Raw genomic sequence first — 26,091 nt, 5'->3', positions numbered from 1 at the left:
CAACAACGCTACCATCAAACCCGCCCTGCAGGCGCGAGTACTTGGTGTCATTCTGGACTCCAACCTATCCTTTCAACCCCAAGTCCAATCTTTAACAAACTCGTGCAGACTCCACCTCCGCAACATCGCCAAAATCCGCACGTTCCTAACCCCAGAAACCACTAAACAGCTCATCCACACCCTCATCATATCACGACTCGACTACTGCAACTCCCTCCTCACTGGCCTGCCTCGCCGCTGGCTATCCGCGCTTCAGTCGATCCTGAATACGGCTGCCAGACTCATTCACCTTTCCAACCGCTCTGCATCCACCACCACCCTCTGCCAATCCCTCCACTGGCTTCCGATTGCGCAACGGATCAAATTCAAAATCCTAACGCTAACGTACAAAGCTGTCCACCATACTGCCCCGAACTATATCACCGACCTAATATCCAAGTACCGCCCAGCACGCACACTCCGCTCCTCACAAGACCTCCTTCTCTCTAGTTCCATGGTCTCATCCTCCCATGCCCGCCTCCAGGACTTCTCCAGGGTGTCACCCATCCTCTGGAACTCCCTGACCCAACCCATCAGATTATCACCTACTCTCCTCTCCTTTAGGCGCACCCTGAAAACCCATCTCTTCAGGGAAGCCTACCCCTCCCCCTGCTAACTTGCCGACCTCCTCCACTCTTTCTACCACTCCATCCCCCACAGCTATCTCCTCCTGTGCCACCATCCCCTCCCTCCTAGATTGTAAGCTCGAAAGAGCAGGGCCCTTGATCCCCTCATGTTTTGCATTGTATTGGTATTGTTCTGTCACATGTTCTGTCCCCCTTTGTAATGTACAGCGCTGAGCAAACTATTGGCGCTTTATAAATACTGTATAATAATAATAATAATAATAATCTGTGACCATGAATTTTATAATGATAGTTGTTTAAACAATCTCTGTTAGCACTATAAACATCTCTATGCCTTCATCTAAAACTAAAGGCAACTTCAGCTGAGCAAATATAATTCCCCACATTTCCACATGTGCATTACCTGCGCCAGGAACATATACTTTTTATGCTATTTGTGGTATTTGTGCATTTAAACTCACAGCAAATGCAAACCATTAGTGTCAGTAGGTCCTAACAGTGCACTTTAATGCACTGAATTTGCAGCATGTAGGATAGATTTAACTGTAGAATAGATTCAAATGTATAAGTGTGAATTGGTGCCAGTGCTATACAGTCATGTGAAAAAGTATCCCCTCCCCCCATGACAATTGTTGACTTTTTCAAAATGCAGATGAGGAATCTTATGCATGTTTCCTAATTATTCACATCCACAATCTGGCTGCCTAAATCTCTAGAGAGAATATCCAGGCTTACAGGACAGTCTGCAGAAATTAGCCAACATACCAGCAACAGTGTGTGCCAACCTTGTGAAGACTTACAGGAAACGTTTGACCTCTGTCATTGCCAACAAAGGATATATAACAAAGTATTGAGATGAACTTTTGATATTGACCAAATACTTATTTTCCACCATAATTTGCAAACAAATTCTTTCCAAATCAGCCAATGTGATTGTCTGGATTTTGTTTCTCATTTTGTCTCTCATAGTTGAGGTCTACCTATGATGCCAATTACAGGCCTCTCTCATCTTTTTAAGTGGGAGAACTTGCACAATTGGTGGCTGACTAAATACTTTTTTGCCCCACTGTATCCCTGGATCAATTTTACCTATAAATGTTAGTATCCAGTTATATTCTGTGTATCCAAGAAAGAATCCAGGCTTTTTTTAAAGAAATCCACTGAGCTGGCCATAACCAACTCTTGGGGGAGTCTATTCCACATTTTCACAGCTTTTACTGTGAAGAAACCTTTCCGTATTTGGAGATTACATTTCTTTTCCTCCAGACGTAAATAGTGCCCCCTTGTTTTCTGCCAAAAAATTCTATGAAAATCTCATAAAGCCTCTTTTCCTGGTAAAAACAGCAATTTGCTGATATTTTAACTATACGACTGATTTCTGCTGTCATTTGCATGAATCAGTGTTACATTCATATTTTTTCCATCCATGACTGGATTTTCCATGACATGACATATCAACTCTTTAGTGAACTTCCAACCTGGAACCTTGCTTCTACCACTGCTTTTTATTTGGCCATGTGTTTTGCCAGGTAACGTTCTGCTTTACATCACAGTTGCCTGGCACTTCCTGGATGTCATCCATGCACTTTGTTCTTGTGGTCAAAAAATTGGCATTTTCTTTTCAACAGATGTAGTTTTGCTTCATTGAGTCTTTACAGCACATCTTTGTGACCATGTTCGCTCATCAGGATTTGAGGTCTTTCTCAGATTCTGCAAGCAAAACCATATTGTCTCCATTGCTTAATGCCTGTATGATCTTGAATGCATATGCTGGAATTACAACAACTTTACAAACCCCTTGAAAAGCTTCATCTGTATAGGTGTTGAACAGCAGTAGAGACAGAACACACCATTGGTGCATACATCTTTCTACCATTATCACAAGTTCACATTTGGTAGCCATCTTGTTGTTTGTTAAAGATAGCGGCTAAGAGAATTAAATCTTTTTTATACAGACCACTTTTCAAGAGTGATTCTATAAGGATGTCATCCATGACTCGATTAAATGCTTTGACATAGTCAATGAAGCATAGATATATGTCCTCTTTCTTGTTGATCTGATTTAATAGCAGGTGGTCAGTATGGCGATACCCTCATTGGTGCTGACTTATGGTCATACTGCAGTGAGTCAATTTTGTCTTGGAGTTTTTAAACTTAAGCAGTTGTAGATTACTTTTATTAAAATCTTCATTGGGTGTGGTATCAGGTCTATTGTCTGATTCTCTTCACATTTTATGATTTTATTTTTCTTCAGAAGTGCTACGAAAATAGTCTGTAGCTATTCTTTGGGAATTTCCTCACTTTGGTAAATGCTTCTTGTGATTTGAGCAAACTCTTCTTTATTTCCCATTCTTTTAACATATTATATTCCTATTTCAGCAATGCCTGTGGCCTTGTTGTTACCCAAACTTTGCACTGATTTCATTATCTAATAATGCATTATCTATACAGCCCCAGGTTGTGGGACATCCATCCTGAGACTTCCACTTCTATATAATTTTTCTATATATTATTTCCATCTGTTTTTCACTTTATTTAGCTAATACTGTTCCTTCTTTATTTCCATTGTTACATTTTTGTTTTGATGCTAGCTTTGTCATCACTACTGGTAATGTCAAAGTTTGTAAATATGTGTGCAATAGGACAGAAATACATATATAAGGGTGTATTTATAAAACATTTGCAAATGAATCTACTCAGTGAAAGTGTATGTACAGTATATTCCTTCTTGCTTGTGTAGGTTGAGTGTTTTTCATTGATTTAAAATGAAAAATACCAGATTTGGTCACTAGATGGCACTAAGTATTATATGAATTTTATTTCCTATGATTATTTTCCATTTAAATCAAGGAAAAACATTTATCCCAGAAAAAAGCTCAAACACATTTTGTTTTTGGCCCGTTTGCACAGAACAAACGTACACGCATTTCACTGGGTGAATTGCTATGCAAATATTTTATAAATACATCCCATAGTATGTGCTTTCTGCTTAGTATTACTGCACAATGATTTTGCTTTATTGATTCTATTTTTGTCTGCTCAGACTGATTGAAAACAACAGATTATTTTTGTTGACAAGTGATTTCATCAGCTGTTCAGCAAGGATATTAATACTACACTGTGATATGCATATTGCCATTAGTGGGAGAACTTGAGATCTGTATAACCAATGCAATCACCAATATATGGAACAGCAAGCAAGTAAAATGTGAAAGTCAAACACAGAGAGGTATACACACAAATACAGAAATAAAGACAAATGTTTATAAAGTAACCCTGCCAAGAAAAAAACACACACACATTGCATCCTCATGAAACCCTCCACATGAAATCTAGCTGATCCTCACATAGTAATGATGCAATAAATATGCCTGTCAGAGCCTGGGCCTTTTGCGGTGAGAGGCAATGTTTCTTCTCGCTGAGCCACCTGGGATGCTGGACAGCTCCCTTGACAACTATTTGGATGATCCTACCTTGACCTTGTTTATCTTGAACCTTGAACCCCTTGCTCCTCCCATGAACTTCCTGATAAAAGCCATGTCTCTGCATTTCCTGTTTGCCAGATTATTGTGCCTTCTCCAGCCAATATCCCGCTTGTCTCTCCTGCTGCCGTCTATACCTTCGCTACCGACCTTTGTTCCTGGACTACGATTCTGCCTCATCCTCATCTACTACCGTTTGTGACCGACCCTTGGCTTGTTGACTGACTCCGCTTCTGCTTGATCCCTAACCTGTTCGATCTGCTATTGGATTCCGGCTTGCTTATTCCCTGCTGGGGTGATCCTGAGATCTGCGACCTGGTACTAACACGCAGCTAAATCCATCTCCACCATTAGGAGCTCTGGTGAAAACTGGTTAGTGCTTAGACCCCGCACCTCAGGTGAGCCTGCATCATTTCCCAGGGTGACCTGCCTGTGTACCTATCCTGCTGGTTTCAGGTACGCCTTAACACTGCTATAGCAACTGGTCTCTGAACCTGACCCAGATCATGACAATGCCTCTGTAAAAGAAGTCACTTCATACTATTCTGATAACAATGTACATATATGGGAGAAGTGCCAGACCAAAAGATAAAATAATTTAGTGAGTCATTTACTCATATTATGCTAAAAGACTTCCAACGAGTTTCGAGGTTCAATGGAGCTCTCTCTTCATCAGGGCTTCAGTTAAAAATGAGACCCTTGAATGGACTCAAAGTAAAGGCTTTCCTGGTTGAATCTGTGCAAGGAAGCTGACTCCTGGCCAGCAGTATCTGCATCAGCAGTCAAAATAAGAACCTAAACTGAAGGTTTGATGAACAGTTACTCTGACCCCTGAAACATGTTGGATGGCTTTTAACACAATATCAATAAATTAATTTGGACTCTTATCTTTCGGTCTGGTGCTCTTTCCATATATACACATTGTATACATATGACCTGCTGGGGCACCCAGTGGAGGGTAGCCTTGTCTGTTGTGAGCAGTCTAACCTGAGCCAGTGGGCTCTTTAAATGTTTTTTGCCCTCTCACTACCTTGTTTAAACTCAAAGTCCTGGGGCCTCTTGGATACTCTTATTTTTTCTACTTCATACTAATCCGTCACAATACCAGTTTTTAGAATCTGTGCACTGTTGACTTGAAAAGCTGTCAACGTGATATCCACATCCTACACACTTTCAGCTAGGTTAGATGATTCCGTCCCCTGCCACATTCTGTGGTTCCTCCTGTCAGCCCCTATGTTACTGTATTATGAATAGAAGCTGAAATAACACAAATGTATAACTACTTACAATGATGTAGGTACTTTTCCCAGTACCTGTGGGCCCAATAAATACAGAAGGCTTCTGGTGCGTTGTCAGCAACTCCATTAGTGCAGTATATCTAATTGTGTCCAACGTAGGCACAATTATTTCATTAAACATCATATCACTTGGTATAGGTGGTACTGAGCTCAGATCTTGTGTCCACAACTCCCATCTTCCAGTTCCCTGCAATTATGTACAATTAAAAATTTTACATGCCACATTAGTAGAAAATAGAAAAAAGCATATCTTTGAAAACAGAAATATCACAGCTGGCATACCTAACTTGTTTTTAAACGTGAAAGATCCAGACTTATCATATTGATCCTGGTGCCACTATCTAGAGAGCCAATGACCTATATCAAGCATGCAGCCATTAAAGATGCCATGCATACCTCTTTCTGACCAGTGCCTCACTAGCTAGCAAAGCCAGAATCAGGATTACAGGATGGCAACCCCCACAGGGAGTCACAAGCACTTGCAGCTCACATAAACTTGGGTGTGTTATTTAACTGGCTGGGAAAATCGTAAAGAGCACTTGTGACCAGATTATGAACAAAAAACTTTAAAACTCCATTTACCAGCCTTTGTAGCTACAGGTACTGTGAAGGCATGGCTTGGACACCTGTAATGTAAACACACATCAGGTGCTTGTTAGCTCTTTAAAACTGACTTAAACTTGACTTCAGAGTCTCTGTTGTAATGGTTGAGGATTAAATAATGGCAAGGACTTGTAGCTACAGAGTTCATTAGAGGATTGTTTAAAGCTTTTTTTAAATGGCTTGTTTAGAATATACAACTATATACTTTAACCAGTTCAGCTCTCACATCTCTATACACCTTGTGGACCAGAGCAATTTTTCTGTTCCCAGCACACTGACCACTTGTCACTAACAGGTCTCGGTAAAGGTTTCTGATTGGGAACCAGCATGACAGGCTCCCAATCATGTGGTTGTTGTGAGAGCCAATCACGGTAGGCACATGATATAGAAGCCACATCACCTCCTGGGCATTAAAGCCTACACAAAGGACCACTGGGAGGCAGCACTAAGGGGTTAAGTTAACAAAGTAATACATAGTTTTTTCAGTACAATCAATGCTTTTTTTTAAAAAAAAGAAATCATTTTTTTTTACTTTAAACAGTGTTAGTTTGAAAACAAGTGTTCCTGTTGATAAAAATATATGTTAAAAAAACATACAAATAATGACACTTACAGTTTGATTATATTACAAAGCATTGTGAAGTATTTTACAAATTAAAAAAGTTTTTTTTTGTGTTTGAATTTTTCTAAATTTGTCACAAAAAAAATAAGGGACATATAAGTGAAAATTAAAAAAAAGATTCAGTATTAATATAGGAAAAATATAGAAATCCGCATCATAATAATACCTAAGAAGAGAAGGGGAAGAATAGGTTAATTTTGGCTGATTTGGGTTAACTAAGGATAACTAGGGGTTAAACAGAAACAAAATTATTTATTTTTTCATTTATTTATTTTACTTGCAAGTTTCCTTTAGATATGCTATAAATCAACCATGGAAGGGTTATTAGGCTGCTGTGCTCAGATGTGGCTGCACACTGCATCTGGATGTAGTAGCACTGTGCTATAGCTGCATATAAAGTGGAAGGTTAACGGCATCCACATTGATTATGGTCAGAGAATACTGCCCTTGGATGCAAACTGGCTGTGTCTAGGGCCAAGCAAAGGCCCTAATTGCATGTAAATGCTTGAATGAATGGTTACATGTGAACAATGGTTCAAAGGGGCAAAATGTCTCTTTCAGTAATTCTTCCCAGTGCAAATGCTAATTTCCAGTCGAAATGTGCTCTTACAATCCAGCAATAATAACATTGCTTTCATTTAGCTCTTCTTGACAGTGTCCTGACTATCAGTTTCCACAAAAACAGAAAGATCTGCTCCTGTGTAAATAAAGCAATTCTTGCTGTCAAAATGACAGCTGGGAATTGCAGGTAAATGTGGCTGGACCTACCACATATGCCTAAAGTATGTAGATAACATTTTTTGTGTCTGTGTAGTACGCTTCATGTCTACAAATGAATAATGTCCATAGTCTGGACATAGGTGCAATTAATTATAATATTATGGGCCACAGAGAACAGACAGATGAGGCATCATCTAAAAGGAAACTGTGAGGGTTGCAATGTAATTAGTTACATGTAGTTTAAACCAAATTGAAGTGGCAGATTACAGTGAGGGTCATTTGAATGGCAACCCAAAAATAGATTTCAATTTTTTTTCCTGCCTAAATAGAAAAGAGGCTTTAAAATATCATTAAGAGTGTTTAGCCAAGTACAGGAAGAACTAAGGTGTTTCAATGTTCTTTACAGAGGTTGGTCGAAAAGACCATATATGAAAAGACCATATATTCTGACTCACATAGACAAAGCACTACAGAAAACAGAATAGGCTGCAGTTTCAGTTAAAGTGGAGTTAAAACTAAACCCATCAATTTAACTTTCTAAAAAACTGTTACATTCAAAGCATGCCATAAATGATAACTGTCACAGCTTCTCCTACTCTCAGCCAAACTGTCAAGCAATCAAATGGCTGGTGTCATAACTGATCACATGCAAAGTTGGCAGCTTTCTTGGCTGTAAAGAAGAGGAAGGTTTACTTCCACTTTAAATTCACAAAAGGGCAAAAGGATTGGTGGCTATTAAAGGATAAGTTTGCCTACCCAAACAAAATAGTAAATGCATATATTTTTGCAAAACAAAATGCACATGTATTATTTTTTTCCTGCAGGAGCCTGAAGAGAATTGCACCCATGATCAGTGGATCAAGAGTGCAACATCAGGCTTCTGCAGACAAGCCATGCAGCTTTCTGCCTGTACCTCTATATGGACTGTCTGTTTGAAGGCTACAGAGCTTTTGAATGAACTAAGAGAGAGCTCATCAGCACCCTCACAGTTCATTCAGAACTACAAACCACCAGTCAAGGAAAATAAATTAATGACACAGCTTTTTCAAAAAGGGACAGCAAGTTTTGGGAGAAGATTCCCCACCAACTGTCACACTAAGGGCGGATTGGGGGATTGGTAGCAGGAGCAAGAACATGGTACATGTTACATGTTCCAACCTAAATACAGGTAGAACATGCAACATGTTCCCAAAGGTGAACTTAGCCTTTAGTAACTATATAAATTGACACTTATTTCTTCCTATCTCATCTGAGTGACAGTTTGCCTATTGCATATTCAGAAGGAAAAGTCACCAACTACAATCCCCACACTTTCATATGGACTCAGAACAGATTTTTCTTAATACATCATACATTTTTATCATGTATAAAATTATGCTTTCTACATAACAGTAAGTGATAATGACAAAACTTCATGCTCTTCTCTTCATGTTCACAGCCAGAAAAACCTGTTCTGTAGGTCACAGAGTTATTTGAGTAAAGAACTATAGTAAAGCATAGTTCTCCACCAGACACCAAAAAACCTTTACTGCATTATAGAGAAAAATTCTGTCTTGCACTTATCTTTTCACACTTGTTGCAAGATCCATTTATATTTAACTAAAAGAAATGGTTTCATTAGCCAGAAAACATTTGTGTTTGGGTACATAAAATGGCATTTTATTGTTTTAACAGAGAAGTCACTGACCTGCTTCACAAAACGATAGTCATATACCGTTTGTTCCTTGGGAAAGGGAACAGTAAAGGGTTTTTCAGGTGGATCCACTGGTTGGAGAATTTTAAATCGAATTCTTGTTTCCTCACTTAGTGGTCCATCTATGATTTCTCTCAGGAGTTTGTCGAATTTCAGGCGGTCATTTTCTGTGCAGCTTCCTCCAACAGACCAGATCATAGAAAACAAAAAGATGCCCTTAAAAAAAAAAGCAATAGTGATTTAGTGAGTTTTGACAGTTAATCTGCTACAAATTATTAAGTTATATAGTACTATGTGTTTAGTGTGAGTTACAAAGACCATGTTTGTCTGTGAAGACATCTATTACCAGACATACCATAAATGATTTTTGTATATCTTCAGTAAAAACTGGATCATGTATGGGTTAAAATATGACACAAAGCAAGCATTTCAACACAAAGAAATCAGTACTATAAGTCAAAGAGATTTTACAGCATTTTAGAAAACATTGAAACGACCAATGATCATCATTCCGTTGATAATATTAACCTTTTAATTGTTTTGGGCTTTTTACAAACAACCTGCACTCATATTGACCATCTGCGGCAGGTAGCAAGCACTACAACAGTGATCTAGAGTATGTAATGCACCTACAGCCTGGCTTGACTGATCCTGCGGGCCAATGGTGCCTACATAATTCTAGCACTGGAGTGGACATGCATAGATGACAGTTTTCCATAAAAATATACCTAATATTGTGCCCACTGCAACATAGATGTTGACAACAGCACTCAGACTTGCTCTGCAACAACAACAGCTGCCTAAATATGGACAGCATATGACTATAGTTTTGACTCATTAAAAATTAAAAAAAGATTTTAAAAAATAGGATTTTGGTACTCACTGTAAAATAATTTTCTTTGAGTCCATTGATGCACATAGCATTTCTTAGAATTCCAAGGCCATTGGGTTTTACGGCCAACTACAGGTGAAATGGACATTGGCTACAAAAAAACCATTGGCCAACACAGGATAACTCCAACCACAACCATTATGCCTCAGTTTTGTGGCAAAAAAAGTACTAAGAACTAAGGTTACTAGGTTACTAAGGTCAGGTGGTAGGGTTGGATGATGGTCTGCCTACGTCACCAAGAGATTGTGGAGAAAGAAGATGTGTACCCTTTTTGTGTTCATCCAGAATAGAAAAGGAATCAGACTACCTAAAGAAGAACTGCCTTAACAACATCCAGACAATGTAGGGGAATTCCCTTTTGGTGAACTGGAGCCAGACAGAGGAATGCAAGAACAATGTTCTGGTTGAGATGAAAGGCAAAAGGTGCCTTAGAAGGTCCAGGGCCTTAACACCACCTCGTCCCTATGCAAAACCAGATGGTGTTTTTTGCAGAATAAGGCCACCAGATTCAGATCCAACAGAGTCACAGGGGAATGAACAGGCAGAGCTACATTGGAGATTCTTTGTACAAAGTTCTAAATCACGGAGTGAAAGACCAATGGTCTCTGGAACAAAATAGACCAGACAGAAACCTGACTCTTAAAAGTGCCTAGAGAAAACCAGACAGGTCCAGACTGAGAAGGAGAGGCCTTTTACCACAGAGAAAGTCCTGAGGGGGGAGCGCTGGGACTCACTGGACTCCATGTCTGATGATAAATCTTATGGGAAGCATTCCTCCCAGGTATGTGCAACAAGGAAACAGAAATCCAGAGATGCCCTAACCAAAAAAAAAAAAAAACAAAGCTTCAAAAGCCATGGAACACCACCAGGTATAGGCATTGCCAGGTCAGGAAGTCTGCATGCCAATCATCTAACCAGGACAGAGAAATTTTGCCCAGGGTCTGCGTTCTGTGCTGATGGCACTGCTAGACATCTTTCTATGTTAAAGGGAAGTAAGCATGATGTGTCTTTCATCTGCTGCATTGTTTCCTTGGCTGATCACTGCATCTACAGTCTTCAACATTGCCTGCTTCTTTGTGCGTCTGCAAAAGAGATTGAACAACACATCTTGAAACTCCAGTCTGCTTTAAAATCTTTGCCTAGGAAAAAACTTGCTGATGCAGTATAACTACCTTGTGACTTTTTGCTGTGCTCAGTCTTGTCATGGTGTATGACCTGTGACATGAAACTATCTTCTAGAACCTAACCTTATTAGCAAAATTGGCTGTTCCTCACCCACTTTTAAGCCTCCTACACAGCTGTTTCTCTTTCAGTGTTTCAACCTACATATGACATTGATGATCATTAGCACCTGCTTGGTATAATTGGTTAATTATACAGCGGATTCTAATCTTACAAAATCCTTAACTTTGTGCAAGTGTAAGAACTGATGCTGGTTTAAAGCCAAAGGGTAGTCACACCAAATATTTAGATCTTTCTTCTGTTCACTCACTTTACATTTTGTTAATTGAAAAGTACTGTAAATAATTAAGAAGTAGGAAATAAAAATACTGAATGGTTTTAAAATGTATTTGATGTAATTCCCTTTTTTTAATTCTCACCTTTTGTTTTTGTTTGTTTGGGGTTTTTTTGTTTTGTTTTTTTGTCCATGCTAGCTTGTTTGGAAGGATAGATAGTTTGGGCATGTGTATAAAGTATGCATGTTTTGTTATACTTTGCATGCTATGAACTGTTTTTCCTGCAGATGTATGTGCAGCTTATTGCATTAGTTTAGTCCAGCATTAATGCACTACAGAAGTCTAAGATTGCTTGGCTTTTATTGCAAGAACTTTTAAATAGACACCAAGCAAAACAACCATGCTCTTTACTTCATACTCTAAACTGCTGTTGTACTGTACATTTCATACTGCATAGTGCTGAACCTTGCTACAAGTCTACTGCAAATGGTTTGGAAAAATCCCACAGGAATTAAAGTGGTAATTCTATCAGAGAAATGATGATCATCAAATATGAGCAGCGTTGAAGTCAAATTGGGACTTTTAATTTTAAAGGTATAAAAAGGGATGCCAGCATAGCGGTACTACATGCAGTAGTAACTGGCAAGTGTCTCCTTTTATGATAGGTGGCCACATGTTGTGGGCCAGCCCAGAGACCATTTATCAAAATGGCAGACAACAGTGTTAGTGTGTGCAGGCGTAAAACTTGCAGACATCTACAGAAGAAGCACAGTACGATGATGAGACACTCAGCCAAAGTACGACATTTGAATGGTGTAAACGTTTCAAAGATTGCCATACATCCATCACTGACAATCCCAGTTGTGGTGGTTCCCAACCCACAGCAGTCATTCCTGTGAACATTTAGCACATGGAATGCCTGATCCTGGATAATCAAAGCATAACCTGTTGTGAAGTTGCACAAGAGATGAATCTTTCTGTGGGAACAGTGAACACAACAATGACGAAGTGAAGCAGGCTGTCCTATGATGGTTCAGGTGTACTGACAATCTTTCCATGCCGAAGCTTTCCAGGCATTAGTTAAACAGTGGGATAATTGTATAAATGTAGCAGGGGAGTATGTCAAAAAATAAATGCAGTTTCCACTCCTTGAAATTTGTTCTTTTATTAAATGAGCTCAAAAGTCCAAGTTTGACTTTAACTCCCCTCGTATTTCCAATGTTTTCTAAAATACTAAAAACCTGTGACCTACAGTATTACACGACAGTCTAGGAATTCCATGCATTTCGGTGTCCCTCGAAGGACAAAAAGGAACAGGATCCATGTAACAGCAACAATCAGATGTTAGCTTTTATTCACTAAATTCACTCTGAAAACATTAAGTGAGGAATCTTATTGGCGACCTCAGAAACAGCTTCAGGTTCCTTTGCTTTAGATTTTATAAATGATTTCTTATATCTCATACTGCATATTGTATTCTGTATTACCACGTGCAGCAAAGTCATGTTGTCTTTCTACGATAGTCAATAAATTGTTACTCACCTCTAGCCATGAGCAAATATCTCTCTCATTCATACCGTGCACTACAGATTCATCAGCAAATTCATCTAACATACAGTCCATGAGATTCATTAGAGATCGGACTAAATTTGTGTCAGAGGTTGGTGATAATTCCTAAAAAACAAAGTAAACAAGTGGAAGCCATATCATATTTTTATTAGGCAGGAGATCTTGTAAATATACAGCTATGAATTTGTTTTAAAATTTGCCTGTATGAACTATCTTGTGCTTTGTAATTAGATGCCACTGAGCAAAATTGGTGAACTATTGTGACAGAATTGTGTATACTGCCCTCACTTATTGTGGAGTTCCAGCCAAAACTTATGTTTTATATATTATATGAGTGGAGAAGTAAGAGGGCATAAAGGGGGATTCCAACTTGTCACCCTAAAATGTGCTCCCAACAGAAATTCGTATCACATCCCATTTCTGGAAAGGACTGTTAAATTTAGGATTTGGAAAATTGACAATAGGATAAGAAGTGGGAGGTGAATTTCCCAAAAAAGAACACCCTTTCTCACTATAACCTATTAGAACACAGAAGTGCATAAAATATACCCTGGTGCATTAGGTTACTGTAGGTGAATGTTAAACGTGTGGCCAAATAACCGAGATTGGGACTAAGTATCTGAAAGCAATGAGATTACAGGGTTGATATACTAAAGGCAAATATGATGTTTACTTAGCAAAGTACATTTTCATTTTGCAAATTGTGATTGTGACCTGAAATAAGAAAAGTACTGCTGCAAAAGTGACTGCAGAGCTCAATCTCTTCACAGGACCATTCAACACCTGCAAATCATGCAGTGTTTCCATTTTTTGTCTAACCCTTGTATATAGATACAGAATATGCAAGTGACCTGTAATCTTTCTTTTTCTCCTACTGGTGGTACAGTACTGTTATTATTGGAAGCATGTAATTTTGATAGCCATCCGTAGGTGTCTATCTACAGCCAAAGCACTCTAGTCATTGTTTATCAGCTGAGCTTGACCAGTGAAGGTCTTAACACCACCCTTTCATTGATCAAGCCACACAACATTACAAATAAAAGTGGCCATTGCAATACAGATATAGACATCATACGTGGTTTTTATGTCAAATTTTGAAATATAATTTTTTTATCATTATAACAACATTTTAAATAACAAAAATTAGATAGAATATCACATTATGAGATGTTATGTTATTACCAAAATGTTGAAAAAATAACTTATTAATATTGAGGTTATCGAGGCCAATTGAGCACAGCATATAAACATACTTAATTACAAAAAAAACTAAAAAGTCAAGATACTATACAGCATATCATAATCTAAATGAACATAATTTATCATATCATTATCCAAATGAACATAACTTACATAAGTGACATTCATTTCAACTGTTAAATAAAGATTATAGTTCTAGATATGCAGACTATGCATATTAATCAGTGTTTGCAGACTGAAAATAAAAGACCATTCAATTAATATGAGAAATAATAAAAACAAAGTTTATGATTCACTTCTATATATGGTCAGCTGACAGCAAATCATGCAGCTAGATCACCCAAATAGTCCTTATGTATTGTATAATGGAACGTCACAGTCCGTCCCTAAATTAAAAGCTTCTTAGAATATGATTTTGTCCAGCACATTACATTCAAATAAAACTTTGGCAGATGCTTCATTTAGGGTACAAACTGCAGCAATTCTAAGACTGTAACTGTCCTATGATTATGTATGACAAAACATCAAATCCATTCATATTTTGTTCTCAGTTAAAAAAAAAAACGCAGAACACTTGAATACAAGTAAGCTGCATCCAGCATTGTTTACTTACTTTCTACATGTTAATACTACTGTATTCATTATAATTGTTTAATATGGTTTTCCTGTATCTGGCAGAAACAAGTACCTTGGCACATTTTCGAATCATCTGAAGACATGGGGGGACCATTCTATCAAATAATCCTTCAATAAAACCTTTATGCATTTTGCTGAGCCCTGGAGGCAGAAGATTGATCCAGGAAACCATGAGGGGTCTCCAACCAAGCATAGTTGGTTCCATGTAAATCATGCCACATCTTGATACCTAAAAACAATATTACATTTTTACATTGTTTGCACAAAATCAAACAGGCTATTGTGAGTTTGCAGTTATGTGCAACTATTTATACAGTATAGTCTTTGTTCTCTACTAGACAACTGTTATTTAGGCAGGATGTTTTATTGGCTATTAATACTTTCCAGACTTTTTAAATACAATGTTAGACATGTCATTTTTGTGCTGCATCCGCAATATCTGAAATGCAAACTTTTAAAAAAGTACATTAGTGTGTTCCATGATCACGTCTCTTAAGCCAAATTTCTCCAGCAGCATTTTTTAACTGAAGATGTAGTGCAAAAGCAACTATCTTCCATTACACTTCTGAAGAATAAACAGTAAAGGGTGTATTTATAAAGCATTATAAAGCTTTTGCCAAATATTCACGGATGGTGAAAAAAATCACTGTACATTTAAAACACATGCACCAGTAAGATTCATTTGCAGTGAATGCCAGGTGTACAGCTTCATAAAATATAGCAGTCCTGTAACTGCACAGAAAATGAATTTCATTAGTTGCAGCACGATGAAGAAAATATGCTGTAATTGAACTAACGTTCTCTCTCTTGTCCTACACTCTGTGAGATTTTCAAATTTAAATTGTAAAATACTGAAAAAAAAATATATATATATATATATATTTACTGTAGCAGGAGAAGCCACTTCCAAATCCATAGGCTCAAAAATCAGACTCATCTGAGAAGACATTTGAATAATTTCTCCACTCATTAAACATAACTTTTTATTGTCATCCAACACTGTATTCATGTTTTCAATCCATACAGCATCAACTGGTCCATCAAAGATCAGCCATTTTCTGTCTGGGGTCTGCAAACAAGAAACAAGTTTAATAAATATAAACTAAAAACTCAAAGTACTATGACAATTCCATCCAAAAATTAAGAGTGCACCCATAGTTAAAGCTGCATGTATATGAAGCTAAAAAGTGTAACGTGTTATGACATGACTTTAAAACATAAAATAATGCATTTTCATAGATATATTGTGGATCTAATAAATACAAATTCAAATCTATTATGTTTTGAGCATTTGCGAGAAGAATAAGCATGAATATGATTGAAAGATTGAATTAATCAATATTCATAACATATTCAGGGATTTTTTCTCAAATATGTCTACCAAGGACTGCTATGCCTGTAAAAGGACTTTGTATGTTACCTTGAAACATATCAAGTGCTGTATCAGTAACATCGCTAAATCTCCACAAGAATAACTGACAGCTAGTGTTTACCCATAAAGAATTCAACAAAAAAATTGCAATACCTCTCCAGAATAAGGCCAAGGAATTAAAAAAGAATGCACTATACAGAAACATTTTTTAGCAAAGTACTTATTTGTGCAATAAGAAAGACATGACGATCATCTTTTCTACTGATGCCTCCAAGCAGGAGAAAATTCTCATGAATTATTATACTGACATCCCAAGAATATAAATGTTATATTTCGCTCTCCGATTAAGTATTTGGATAACTACTTAGTCAGATATGTCTCCTGCAGGCAGACAACTGATGGCTGAAAGTGGCATAGAAAGTTGCCTTCTTGCCTAACTACATCATACAATGCATTAATAAAATATTCAGGCCCACTTCACTTTTTCAGTTTTGTTATGTTTATGTTGCAACCTAATACTACAGTTGTTTAAATAAAATTTTTCCTTATTAATATACACACAGGTGCCCCATAATGAGAAAGTGAAAACAGAATTATCTATGAATTTATTAAAAAAAACAAACAACTGATATAAAACATGTACTTAAGTATTCAGACCCTTTACTCAGTACTTTGTTGAAGCACCTTTGGCAGCAAGTACAGCCTGAAGTCTTTTTGGGTATGACGTGGCAAGCTTTGCACACCTGGATTGGGGGATTTTCTGCCTTTCTTCTTTGCAAATCCTCTCAAGCTCAGTCAGGTTGGATAGGGACCGTCGGTGGACAGCCATTTTTAAGTCTCTCCCAAAATGTTCAATATGGATCAGGGCTCTAGCTGGGCCACTCTAGGACATTCACAGAGTTGTCTCTAAGCCACTCCATAGATGTGCTGTCTTGGCTGTGTGGTTAGCATCGTTGTCATTTTGGAAGGAGAACCTTCGACCCAATCTGAGGTCCTGAGCACTGTGGAACTGATTTTTCAATGAGGGTATCTCTGTAATTTGCTCCATTCAGCTTTCCTTCAACCCTGACCAGTCTCCCAGTCCCTGCAGCTGAAAAACACCCCCACAGCATGAAGCTGTCATCACTATGCTTCACTGTTTGGATGGTATTGGGCAGGTTATGAGCAATGTCTGGTTTTCTCCAGGTGTAACATTTAAAATTGAGGCCAAACAATTCAATCATGGTTTCATCAGACCAGAGAATCTTGTTTGTCACACTCTAAGAGTCCTTTAAGTACTTTTTTGCAAACTCTTACTAAGGCCCTTCTCCCCTGATTGCTCAGTTTGGCCAGGCGACCAGCTCTTGGAAAAGTCCTGCTTGTGCCAAACTTCTTCCACTTGAGATTTATGTCCATTGTACTCCTGGGAACCTTCAGTGCAGCAGTATTTTGTGTAGCCTTCCTCAGATCTGTGCCTTGGAATAATCCTGTCTCTGAGGCAGGCAGTTCCTTTGACCTCATGGCTTTTGCTCTGATACAGCATGCATTGTCAGCTATAAAGCCTTTTTGTTGGAATACAAAGTTCATGTATTTTTGCACACCACCTACAGTATATCAGTTTTCAGAAGAGATATATTCGTCAACCAGTGGATGACAGTATTTATATGTTTGAAGTTGCATCTATAACTATATGCTATGTCTTTTTCCCGAATAAAGTTCCTGTTTCCTGTTAGCAGGGAAGCAGCAGATAAACACATGTGGACTGTGCACTGTCTGTTCTGTAGGGCTATATACAGAATCACTAACAGGTTATGGGCCCAGACACCCAGTCATAGTCTGCTACAGCAAAAGAGGTGCAAACACAGCAACAGAAAGAAGATTGGAACATAAATAAAAGAAAATGGCCAGTAACACAGCTGCAACAAAGCTTTCATTTGCAAACCTGACAAACCAGAACTACCAGTCTTGGAAATTCAAGATGAAAATTCTGCTAATATGAGAAGGTACATGGAAATAAATTAAATTATGTCAGGCTAGAACACCCTTCAGATGAGTGGATAGAGAAAGACCAGAAAGACCAGAGCACAATCTCTTTTAACATAGAAAATGATTAAATCATACATACACTGTATGTACATGTGAAAGAAATGTGAGAAGAATTACAAAAGGTGCATGAAAAGGATAATCACAGCAAAAAAACTGTATTTGATTAGGAAGCTATACCAAACCAAGTTGAGGAGAGGCCAGGATATGCAGGATTACATAAAGCATGCCTTGGAAATGTTTGAATGCCTGAGAGGCATAGAAGAAATAAAAGGTTTTCATGTTGCAGCAATTACATAGTTACATAGTTAGTCTGGCTGAAAAAAGACAAAAGTCCATCAAGTTCAACCATTAAAAAAAAAATAATAAAAAAAAAATGTTACAATCCTCTACCCTCAGTTGATCCAGAGGATGGCAAAAAACCCAGCAAAGCATGATCCAATTTGCTCCTGAAGGGGAAAAGGATTTCTTCCTGATCCCTCAAGAGACAATATATTACCTGGATCAACGTTACCTATAAATGTTAGTATCTAGTTATATTATGTGTATCTAGGGAAGAATCCGGGCCTTTTTAATGAGCTGACCAGAACCAACTCTTGAGGGAGTCTACTCCACATTTTCACAACTCTTACTGTGAATAAACCTTTCCATATTTGGAGATTAAATCCTCTTTTCCTCCCTTGCCCTCTGTGGTGACCTAAGGGTGAATAACTCTACACTGAGTTCACTACATGAACGAATGATGTATTTATACATGTTAGTCATATCTTCCCTTAATCTCCTCTTCTCAAGAAAGAATACATTCAGTTCTTCTAATCTTTCCTTGTAGCTGAGCTCCTCCATGCCTCTTATTAGTTTGCATATTTCAGATGAGATCTTACTAATGATTTGTACTGGAGTCTAAACCTCTTTTAATGCAAGAGAGGATTTTGCTCACTTTAGAAACCGCAGCTTGGCATTGCTTGCCATTATTAATCGTATGATCTACCAGAACTCCCAGATTCTTCTCCACCATTGATTCCCCCAGTTGTACCCCCCCCCCCCCGTATGTATGATGCATGCATACTCTTAGCCTCCAAGTACATAACCTTACATTTATCAACATTAAACTTCATTTGACACATAGCTGCCCAATTAAACAGTGTATTGACGTCGCTTTGTAAGTTGGAGAAATTCTGCAAGGACGATATTCCACTGCAAAGCTTGGTGTCATCTGCAAAGACTGAAACTGTATTTTTATCCCAGACCCTATATCGTTTATACATATATTAAAAAGTCTGGGTCCCAACACTGAACCTTGTGGTACACCACTAACAACCGTAGACCATTCAGAGCATGAATCATTAACCACTACTCTCTGAATACGATCTATTAGCCTGTTTTCTATCCATTTACATACTAATTTTTCCAAGCCGGCAGACTTTACCTTACACATTAGCTGTGTGTGGGGAACTGTGTCAAATACTTTTGTAAAATCCAAGTATACCACGTCCACCGCCACCCCTCTGTCCAAGGTTCTGTTCATCTCCTCATAACGAAAAATCAGATTTGTTTGACAACTTCTGTCTTTTATGTATCCATTCTGTTTGTTGCATGAAATATTTTTTTCTAGCAAAAACTTAATAAACTCTCCAGTATCTTCCCAACTATAGATTAACAGTTTGACAGGTCTATAATTACTTGGTAAAGATTTTGATCCCTTTTTAAATATAGGAGCCACATTGGCCTTATGCCAATCCATTGGTACTATCTCAGTCAGTAAAGAGTCCCTAAAAATTTGAAAACAATGGCTTTGAAATGACAGAGCTCAATTCTTTAAGGACCCATGGGTATATGCCATCTGGTCCAGGTGCATTATTCACTTTTATTCTGTCTAAATATTTTTGGATCATATCAGCTGTGAGCCAATGTGGATCATCTGGGGCTGTGTCAATACCATGCCCATTATGGAAAAGAGCTCCACCATGCTCTTTTGTATACACAGAGATGAAGATGGTATTTAATAAATTTGCCTTCTCTTTGTCCTCAGTCACCCACTCTAGAATATATTGTAAAGGGCCTACATGCTCAGACCTGACCTTTTTACTATTAATATATCTGAAGAATTTTGGGGGATTTGCCCTGCTATCTTTCGCAACCTGTTGTTCATTTTCAGGAGCTACGAGTCACAAGACAAATGACAGAAATGTCTTTATTCACCTTGATCAGAGTAAAATAAAAAAAATCACCACAGCTAATGGGCAAATAATGGAATCAGAAGGAATAGGGGATGGTTTTCTTTACTGTCCTATTTCCCTAAGGCTACGTTCACACTAGCCTTGTGTGCAGGCTGCAGAGAGGCGTTTGGGAAGCGTTTTTACCGCTTCCCAAACGCCTCTGCCAATTCTGCACATTACAGCACATGGTGCTGTTCTAACGGGAGCGTTTGCGTCGCGTCGCATTGCGTCGCGGCAAAACGGACGCCTCTGGACGAGTCAGGAGGCTTTGAAGCCTCCTATTCTCGTCTATGGTGCCGCTCCGCAAACGCCCGGCCGGCATTTGCGGTGCGGTTGCGACGCGGTTGCGGGGCGTTTGCGGAGCGGTAACACCACTCAAACTGCATTATAGGCGTTTGTGGGGCGTTAATAACGCTCGGCAAACGCCTAGCAACCGCCGCTAAACCGCGCATGCGGCGTTTGCGGAGCGTTTGCCGAGCGTTAAAAAACGCTCCGCAAACGCCGGACCAACGCTTGCCAAACGCTATAGGGGCGTTTGGCAAGCGTTGGCAAAACAGCCTAGTGTGAACGAGCCCTAAGTGTCACCAGAAAGATACCTGTGAAAAATGTCCTGTATGTTCCTGCCCTTGAAACTAATCTTTTGTCAGTGAAGAAGCTCACAAAACAAGGCAATGTAGTGACCTTTCAAAAGTGACAGTTGTTTCATCACAAAAGGGGATATCTTACTTGCAAAGGTTAAAATTACAGATGAACTGTATCAGCTGAACTGCAATGAGTTAGTTAATACTACCAAGGAAAAAAACATTCAAACTGCATTCACACATGGCACAGATGACTATGCAAGTGGAATCAAAATTAGTCCATGTGATCAAACAATGAAATGCACCAGCTGTATAAAAATACAAGAAAAGCCTTTCCAAAGCAAAGCAGAGTAACAGCAGAGCTAAGAAACCCCTGGACTTAATTCATTCAATTTGGTTGTGGTCCAATGGAAAATTGAGCCCAGGAAAGAAGAGATATATTCTCACTTTTATAGAACATTATTCCAGGTATACTACACATTATCTGTTTCACAACAAAAATGAAGTTCCAGAGAAACTTGAACAGTATTTGGCTCAAGTAAGCAACAAATTTGGCAAAATGTTGAGTGTATTGTACACAGATAATGGAACTGGATATACAGGTGATAACACATAGGCGATTCTCAGAAAGCATGGCACAATATTTAAAACTACTGTACCATACAACCCAGAACAAAATGGGGCTGCATAAAGAATGAACTGTACTCTATCTGAGAGTGGAAGAACCATGCTGTTTGATGCAGCTATGCCAAACGACATACTGGGGGGAGACAATTATGACCGCATGCTATCTCCAAAATCAACTACCAGGAAAATCAACTGAGAAAACTCCATATGAACTGTGGAATGGAAAAGCCCCAAATTTGAACCATCTAAACATTTTTGGAAGCAAAGCCTATGTGCAAATCGCAAAAGAAAAACATACAAAATGGGATACTCGTGCAAAGAAAGGTTACTTGTGGCGTACAATAAATCTCAAATTGGATACAAAATTCTACACCAAAGACGCAAACAGGGTAACCATCAGTAGAAGTGTAATTGTCTGTGAAACTTCCATGTGTTCAAAATTTCATAAATTAACACAAACCCTTCAAACTCAGGGAAATTCCACATGTGTCACATGAAGACAAGTAACAAAGAGACACAGAAATAGAAATTAAGGCAGACAATCCAAACACTGTAAAAGAAGAAAGCAGACCACAAGAGCCTTCAATCAGGAAATCCACCAAAAGCAATAAAGGCATCCCAGCTTAACGTCTGACCTCATGTAGCATTAAAACCATGGTAAGCAGATTTATACAACTGAGATCCAAGATGGGATTAATATAAGGAGTCATTGTTGAGTGGGGGTGGTGGAATACAATGTTCTTTTGTACTACGACTATATCAGTGTTCAGTAGAGATATATTCTTCAACCAGTGGATGTCAGTGTTTATAAGTTTGTAGCTGCATCTATGACTCTGTCTTCGGCCTGAATAAAGTTCCTGTTTCCTGTTAGCAGAGAAGAAGCAAATAAACACATGTGGACTTTGTGGTATGTGGTCTGTTCTGTAGGGCTATATATAGGATCTCTAACACCAATCAATTTAATTTACACAAGTGGACTCCAATCAAGGTGTAGAAAATCTCAGCAACAATAAATAGGAATGGGAGACACCTGAGCAAAATTTAATGTGTTGTTGCAAAGGGTCTGAATATTTGTGCCAATGTGATATCTCAGTTTTTCCGTTTTCATACATTTCTAAAATTCTGTTTTCACTTTGTCATTATGGGGTACTGAATGCAGATTAATGAGCCAAAAGGAATTTAAACAACTGTAGTATCAGGCTGCAACATAACAAAAATGAAAAAGTGAAATGGGTTTGAATACTTTTTGAATGCACTGTATATATTTGCTTAATGTTCAATGAAACAAAGACTTTCCAACATACGTAGTTCAGTACCAAAAATACAACAATATAATATGCATTTGCTGGCCATCCACAGTAAGATCTCCCAGCAAAGTAAAATTACATAACTGGAACACAGAGACTTTAAAGGCTAATCATTAAGAAATTCATTTAGAAATGCTGCCATTTTGGAGTTAACAAAACTATCAGAAAATAAGACCAATGCCATGTTGGACTAATTTGTATTGCGAGTCAACCTCTAAAAATTACCAGTTCTTGTGTAGATTTTAGTGCTTGTGTGTCAGGGCTGGGCTCCTACTACTGAACAAGCAGCTCTTTTTTCATTGCTCAGAAGCTGTTCAGCCGTCGGTTAACTACCAGCCAATCATTGTCTCCACAGTGACTCACCTGAATACCTTACCTGCTTCATTATTCCAGCCTACAGCCAGCCCTATTTGCTATTTTAGCAGCTTAGCTCATTTCCTCCTTGCCATTGGGTGGTCTATGACCTCCAGTGTGTTCCTGCCTGTGTTCCTGTGTACAGCTCGAGCTGGCTGACTTCTCTTCCAGTTTCTGTTCCTGATTTTTGGCTCCTGACTACGCTGACTTCTGATTTCCTGACCCTTGGCTCGTCTCATTACCCACAATGGCATCTAAACCCTGGCTTATGTTTTATCTACGTTCCTGATCTATGTTATATTTGCTATTTCATTAAAGATGTGATTTTAACCACACTTTTCTGTCTCAAGAGCCATTAATTCAGAAGATGCAGGCAATCCACGTAGTCGTAATATTTTTTCCAGATTGGATGAGCAGGACCACTGCTGGGATCAGTTTGCCATAGCATTAAAAATGCTACTAATCCGAACTGCTCATAAGGATCCTCCTACCCTGGCTGCTCTGGTACAATCAGTTTTGCAAGCCATCCTTGCTGCTTCTCCTCTCTCTTGGTTCAAGCAGCCGCCTCTGATACTACCACTGTAAGAGGTATGACTGGTTCTGCTCCACTTCCCCAGTGGTTTGGGTGTGATCCAGTTCACTGCAGAGGGTTTCTCAACCAGGCTGGAATATATTTTGAGAAGCTGCACCTGGCATTCCCTATGGACCGAGGCAAAGTAGACTTCATTATTTCCTTTGCTTTCTGACAAAACCTTGGCTTGGGCAAACCCTCTATGAGAGACAGAAAAACCCATTGTCCATAATTACCCTGAGTTTCTGGCCTCTTTTAAAAGGGTATTCGATATTCCCACTTGCTCCACCTCTGCTGCCAAGAGCCTCATGTCCAATAAACAGTATGAGAACTGTTGCTGACTACGCTATTGAATTTCATACTCTGGCAGCAGAGGTTGGTTGAAACAATAAGGCTCTCATGGCTGCTTTTCCCCATGGCCTCTGATAACATTAAACATGAGATCGCAGCTGGAGATATTCCTAAGAATCTTGAAGAGTTGATCTTGTTTGCAATTCTTATTGATAGCAGACTCCAAGAGAGACCTTCTTTTAGGGAGTGCTTGCGGGAGCCTCTGGTATGTTTAGCTCCAAACTTTGAATTCCCACCCATGCCTCCCTCACCTCCCATGCCTCCTAGGCCCGAGTTCTCCAGTGAAGTAGAGCCCATGCAGCTGGACTTCACATGTCTCTCTACCGAAGAGAGGGCCTTTAGAAGAAGGGAGAGATTGTGCCTTTACTGTGGCCAAGCAGGTCACTTATTGAAGTCTTGACCAATCCGTCCAGGAAACCCATACCTGAGGTCCTATAGGGGACAGACTTTAGGTGGTGTCTGCATACCCAGCTATCCTTAAAGATAAGCCTCTAGTTCCAGTTACCCTTTCCTTGTCTGAGTTTTCCATCGACACCCAGGCACTAATCAATTATGGGGCTGCAGGATTGTTTATACATAGTTTCTTCATGTTGAAGCACTCAATACTGCTGCAGCTTCATACCTCCCCACTTGCCATTGAGGCTATTAATGGAAGACCTCTACAGCCTGTCCATGTGAGCCATGAAACTGCTCTATTGACCATGGCTGAAGGGGCTCTTCACCATGAGATAATCCAATTCCAAGTAATTTCCTCAACGCATTACCCAGTTGTCACTGGTTATCCTTGGTTACAGAAGCACAATCCTTCATTTGATTGGCATAGAGCCGAGGTCCTGTCATGGTTGATAGAATGCATTAATATTTGTTTTGAGAAAATTAGTAGGGTCTTGTGCACGTCTTTTGGTCTTTTTTTGCCAGAGGAGTACCGGGAATGCTCTGATGACAAAGGCCGGGCTGGTATTTTGCCACCACATTGGCCTTATGACTGCACAACTGATCTTCAACCTGGTGCCATTTCTTCTCATGGCCAGGTTTACCCTTTGTCTGTCTTGGAGGATAAGGCTATGGAGGAGTATATTGCAGACTCATTATCTTGGGGGTTCATCCATAAATCCTCTTCTCCTGCCAGTACTGTTTTTTTTTGTGAAAAAGAAGAGTGGTGAACCGAGATTATAGGGGTCTCAATCGCATTACTATTAAAAATGCTTAACTGATCCCATTGATAATGGAAGTATTTGACCGCATGAAGGGAGCAATGATCTTCACTAAGCTCAATTTGGGAGTGGCATACAAACTCATGACGAATGAGAAAACTGCATTTAATACTAGGAGCAGACACTATTTAATACTAGGAGAAGACACTAAACAGACACTTCATATCATAATGCCCTTTGGTCTGCAGCGCTCCTGCAGTTTTCCAGGGATTTATTAACAATGTCCTCTGAGATATGCTGCAGCAATGTGTGTTGGTTTACCTCAATGATATTCTCATATATTCAAAATCCCTAGAGAACCACCACACAGACGTGCTACAGAGGTGAGAGAGAGCAACCTGTATTGCAAGTTGTAAAAGTGAAAGTTTCATTGTGAACAGGTTAAATTTTTGGGTTATGTCATATCTGCTGCTGGGTTTTCGATGGACCCAGAGAAACTGTTTGCAGTCTTACAGTGGCCTCGACCCATAGGTCTACGTCCTCTACAATGTTTTCTTGGCTTCACCAATTATTTTCGAAAGTTTATTTATAATTTCTCTTCTCTGGTCAAACCCCTGACTGATATGACCAGAAAAAAGGACAACCCACAGAATTGGTCTCCATTAAAGCATTGGAACCCGATTTTGCTGCAGCCCCAGTGCTGGCACATCCTGATCCTATGGTACCCTTCATTCTTGA

The 26,091-nt window shown here is 39.0% G+C and overlaps 1 protein-coding gene across 1 annotated transcript in view; it reads right to left on the bottom strand.

The window, feature by feature from the left end:
• DNAH7 (dynein axonemal heavy chain 7) overlaps window positions 1–26,091 on the bottom strand; it is a 519,305-nt gene that overhangs the window by 306,255 nt on the left and 186,959 nt on the right. The window contains exons 34-38 of the mRNA XM_089689972.1: window positions 15,685–15,867; window positions 14,851–15,027; window positions 12,936–13,067; window positions 9,039–9,260; window positions 5,396–5,593 (exon numbers count right to left, since the gene is read on the bottom strand). Coding sequence (XP_089546098.1) covers window positions 5,396–5,593; window positions 9,039–9,260; window positions 12,936–13,067; window positions 14,851–15,027; window positions 15,685–15,867 — 912 coding nt within the window. The remainder of the gene's footprint in view (window positions 1–5,395; window positions 5,594–9,038; window positions 9,261–12,935; window positions 13,068–14,850; window positions 15,028–15,684; window positions 15,868–26,091) is intronic.

The sequence above is a fragment of the Staurois parvus genome, unplaced genomic scaffold (genome assembly GCF_062004578.1).
Source record: "Staurois parvus isolate SC_StPar_1 unplaced genomic scaffold, SC_StPar_1.0 ptg000506l, whole genome shotgun sequence".
Taxonomy (NCBI): Eukaryota; Metazoa; Chordata; class Amphibia; order Anura; family Ranidae; genus Staurois; species Staurois parvus.
This window is presented reverse-complemented; position numbering and strand designations above follow the sequence as displayed.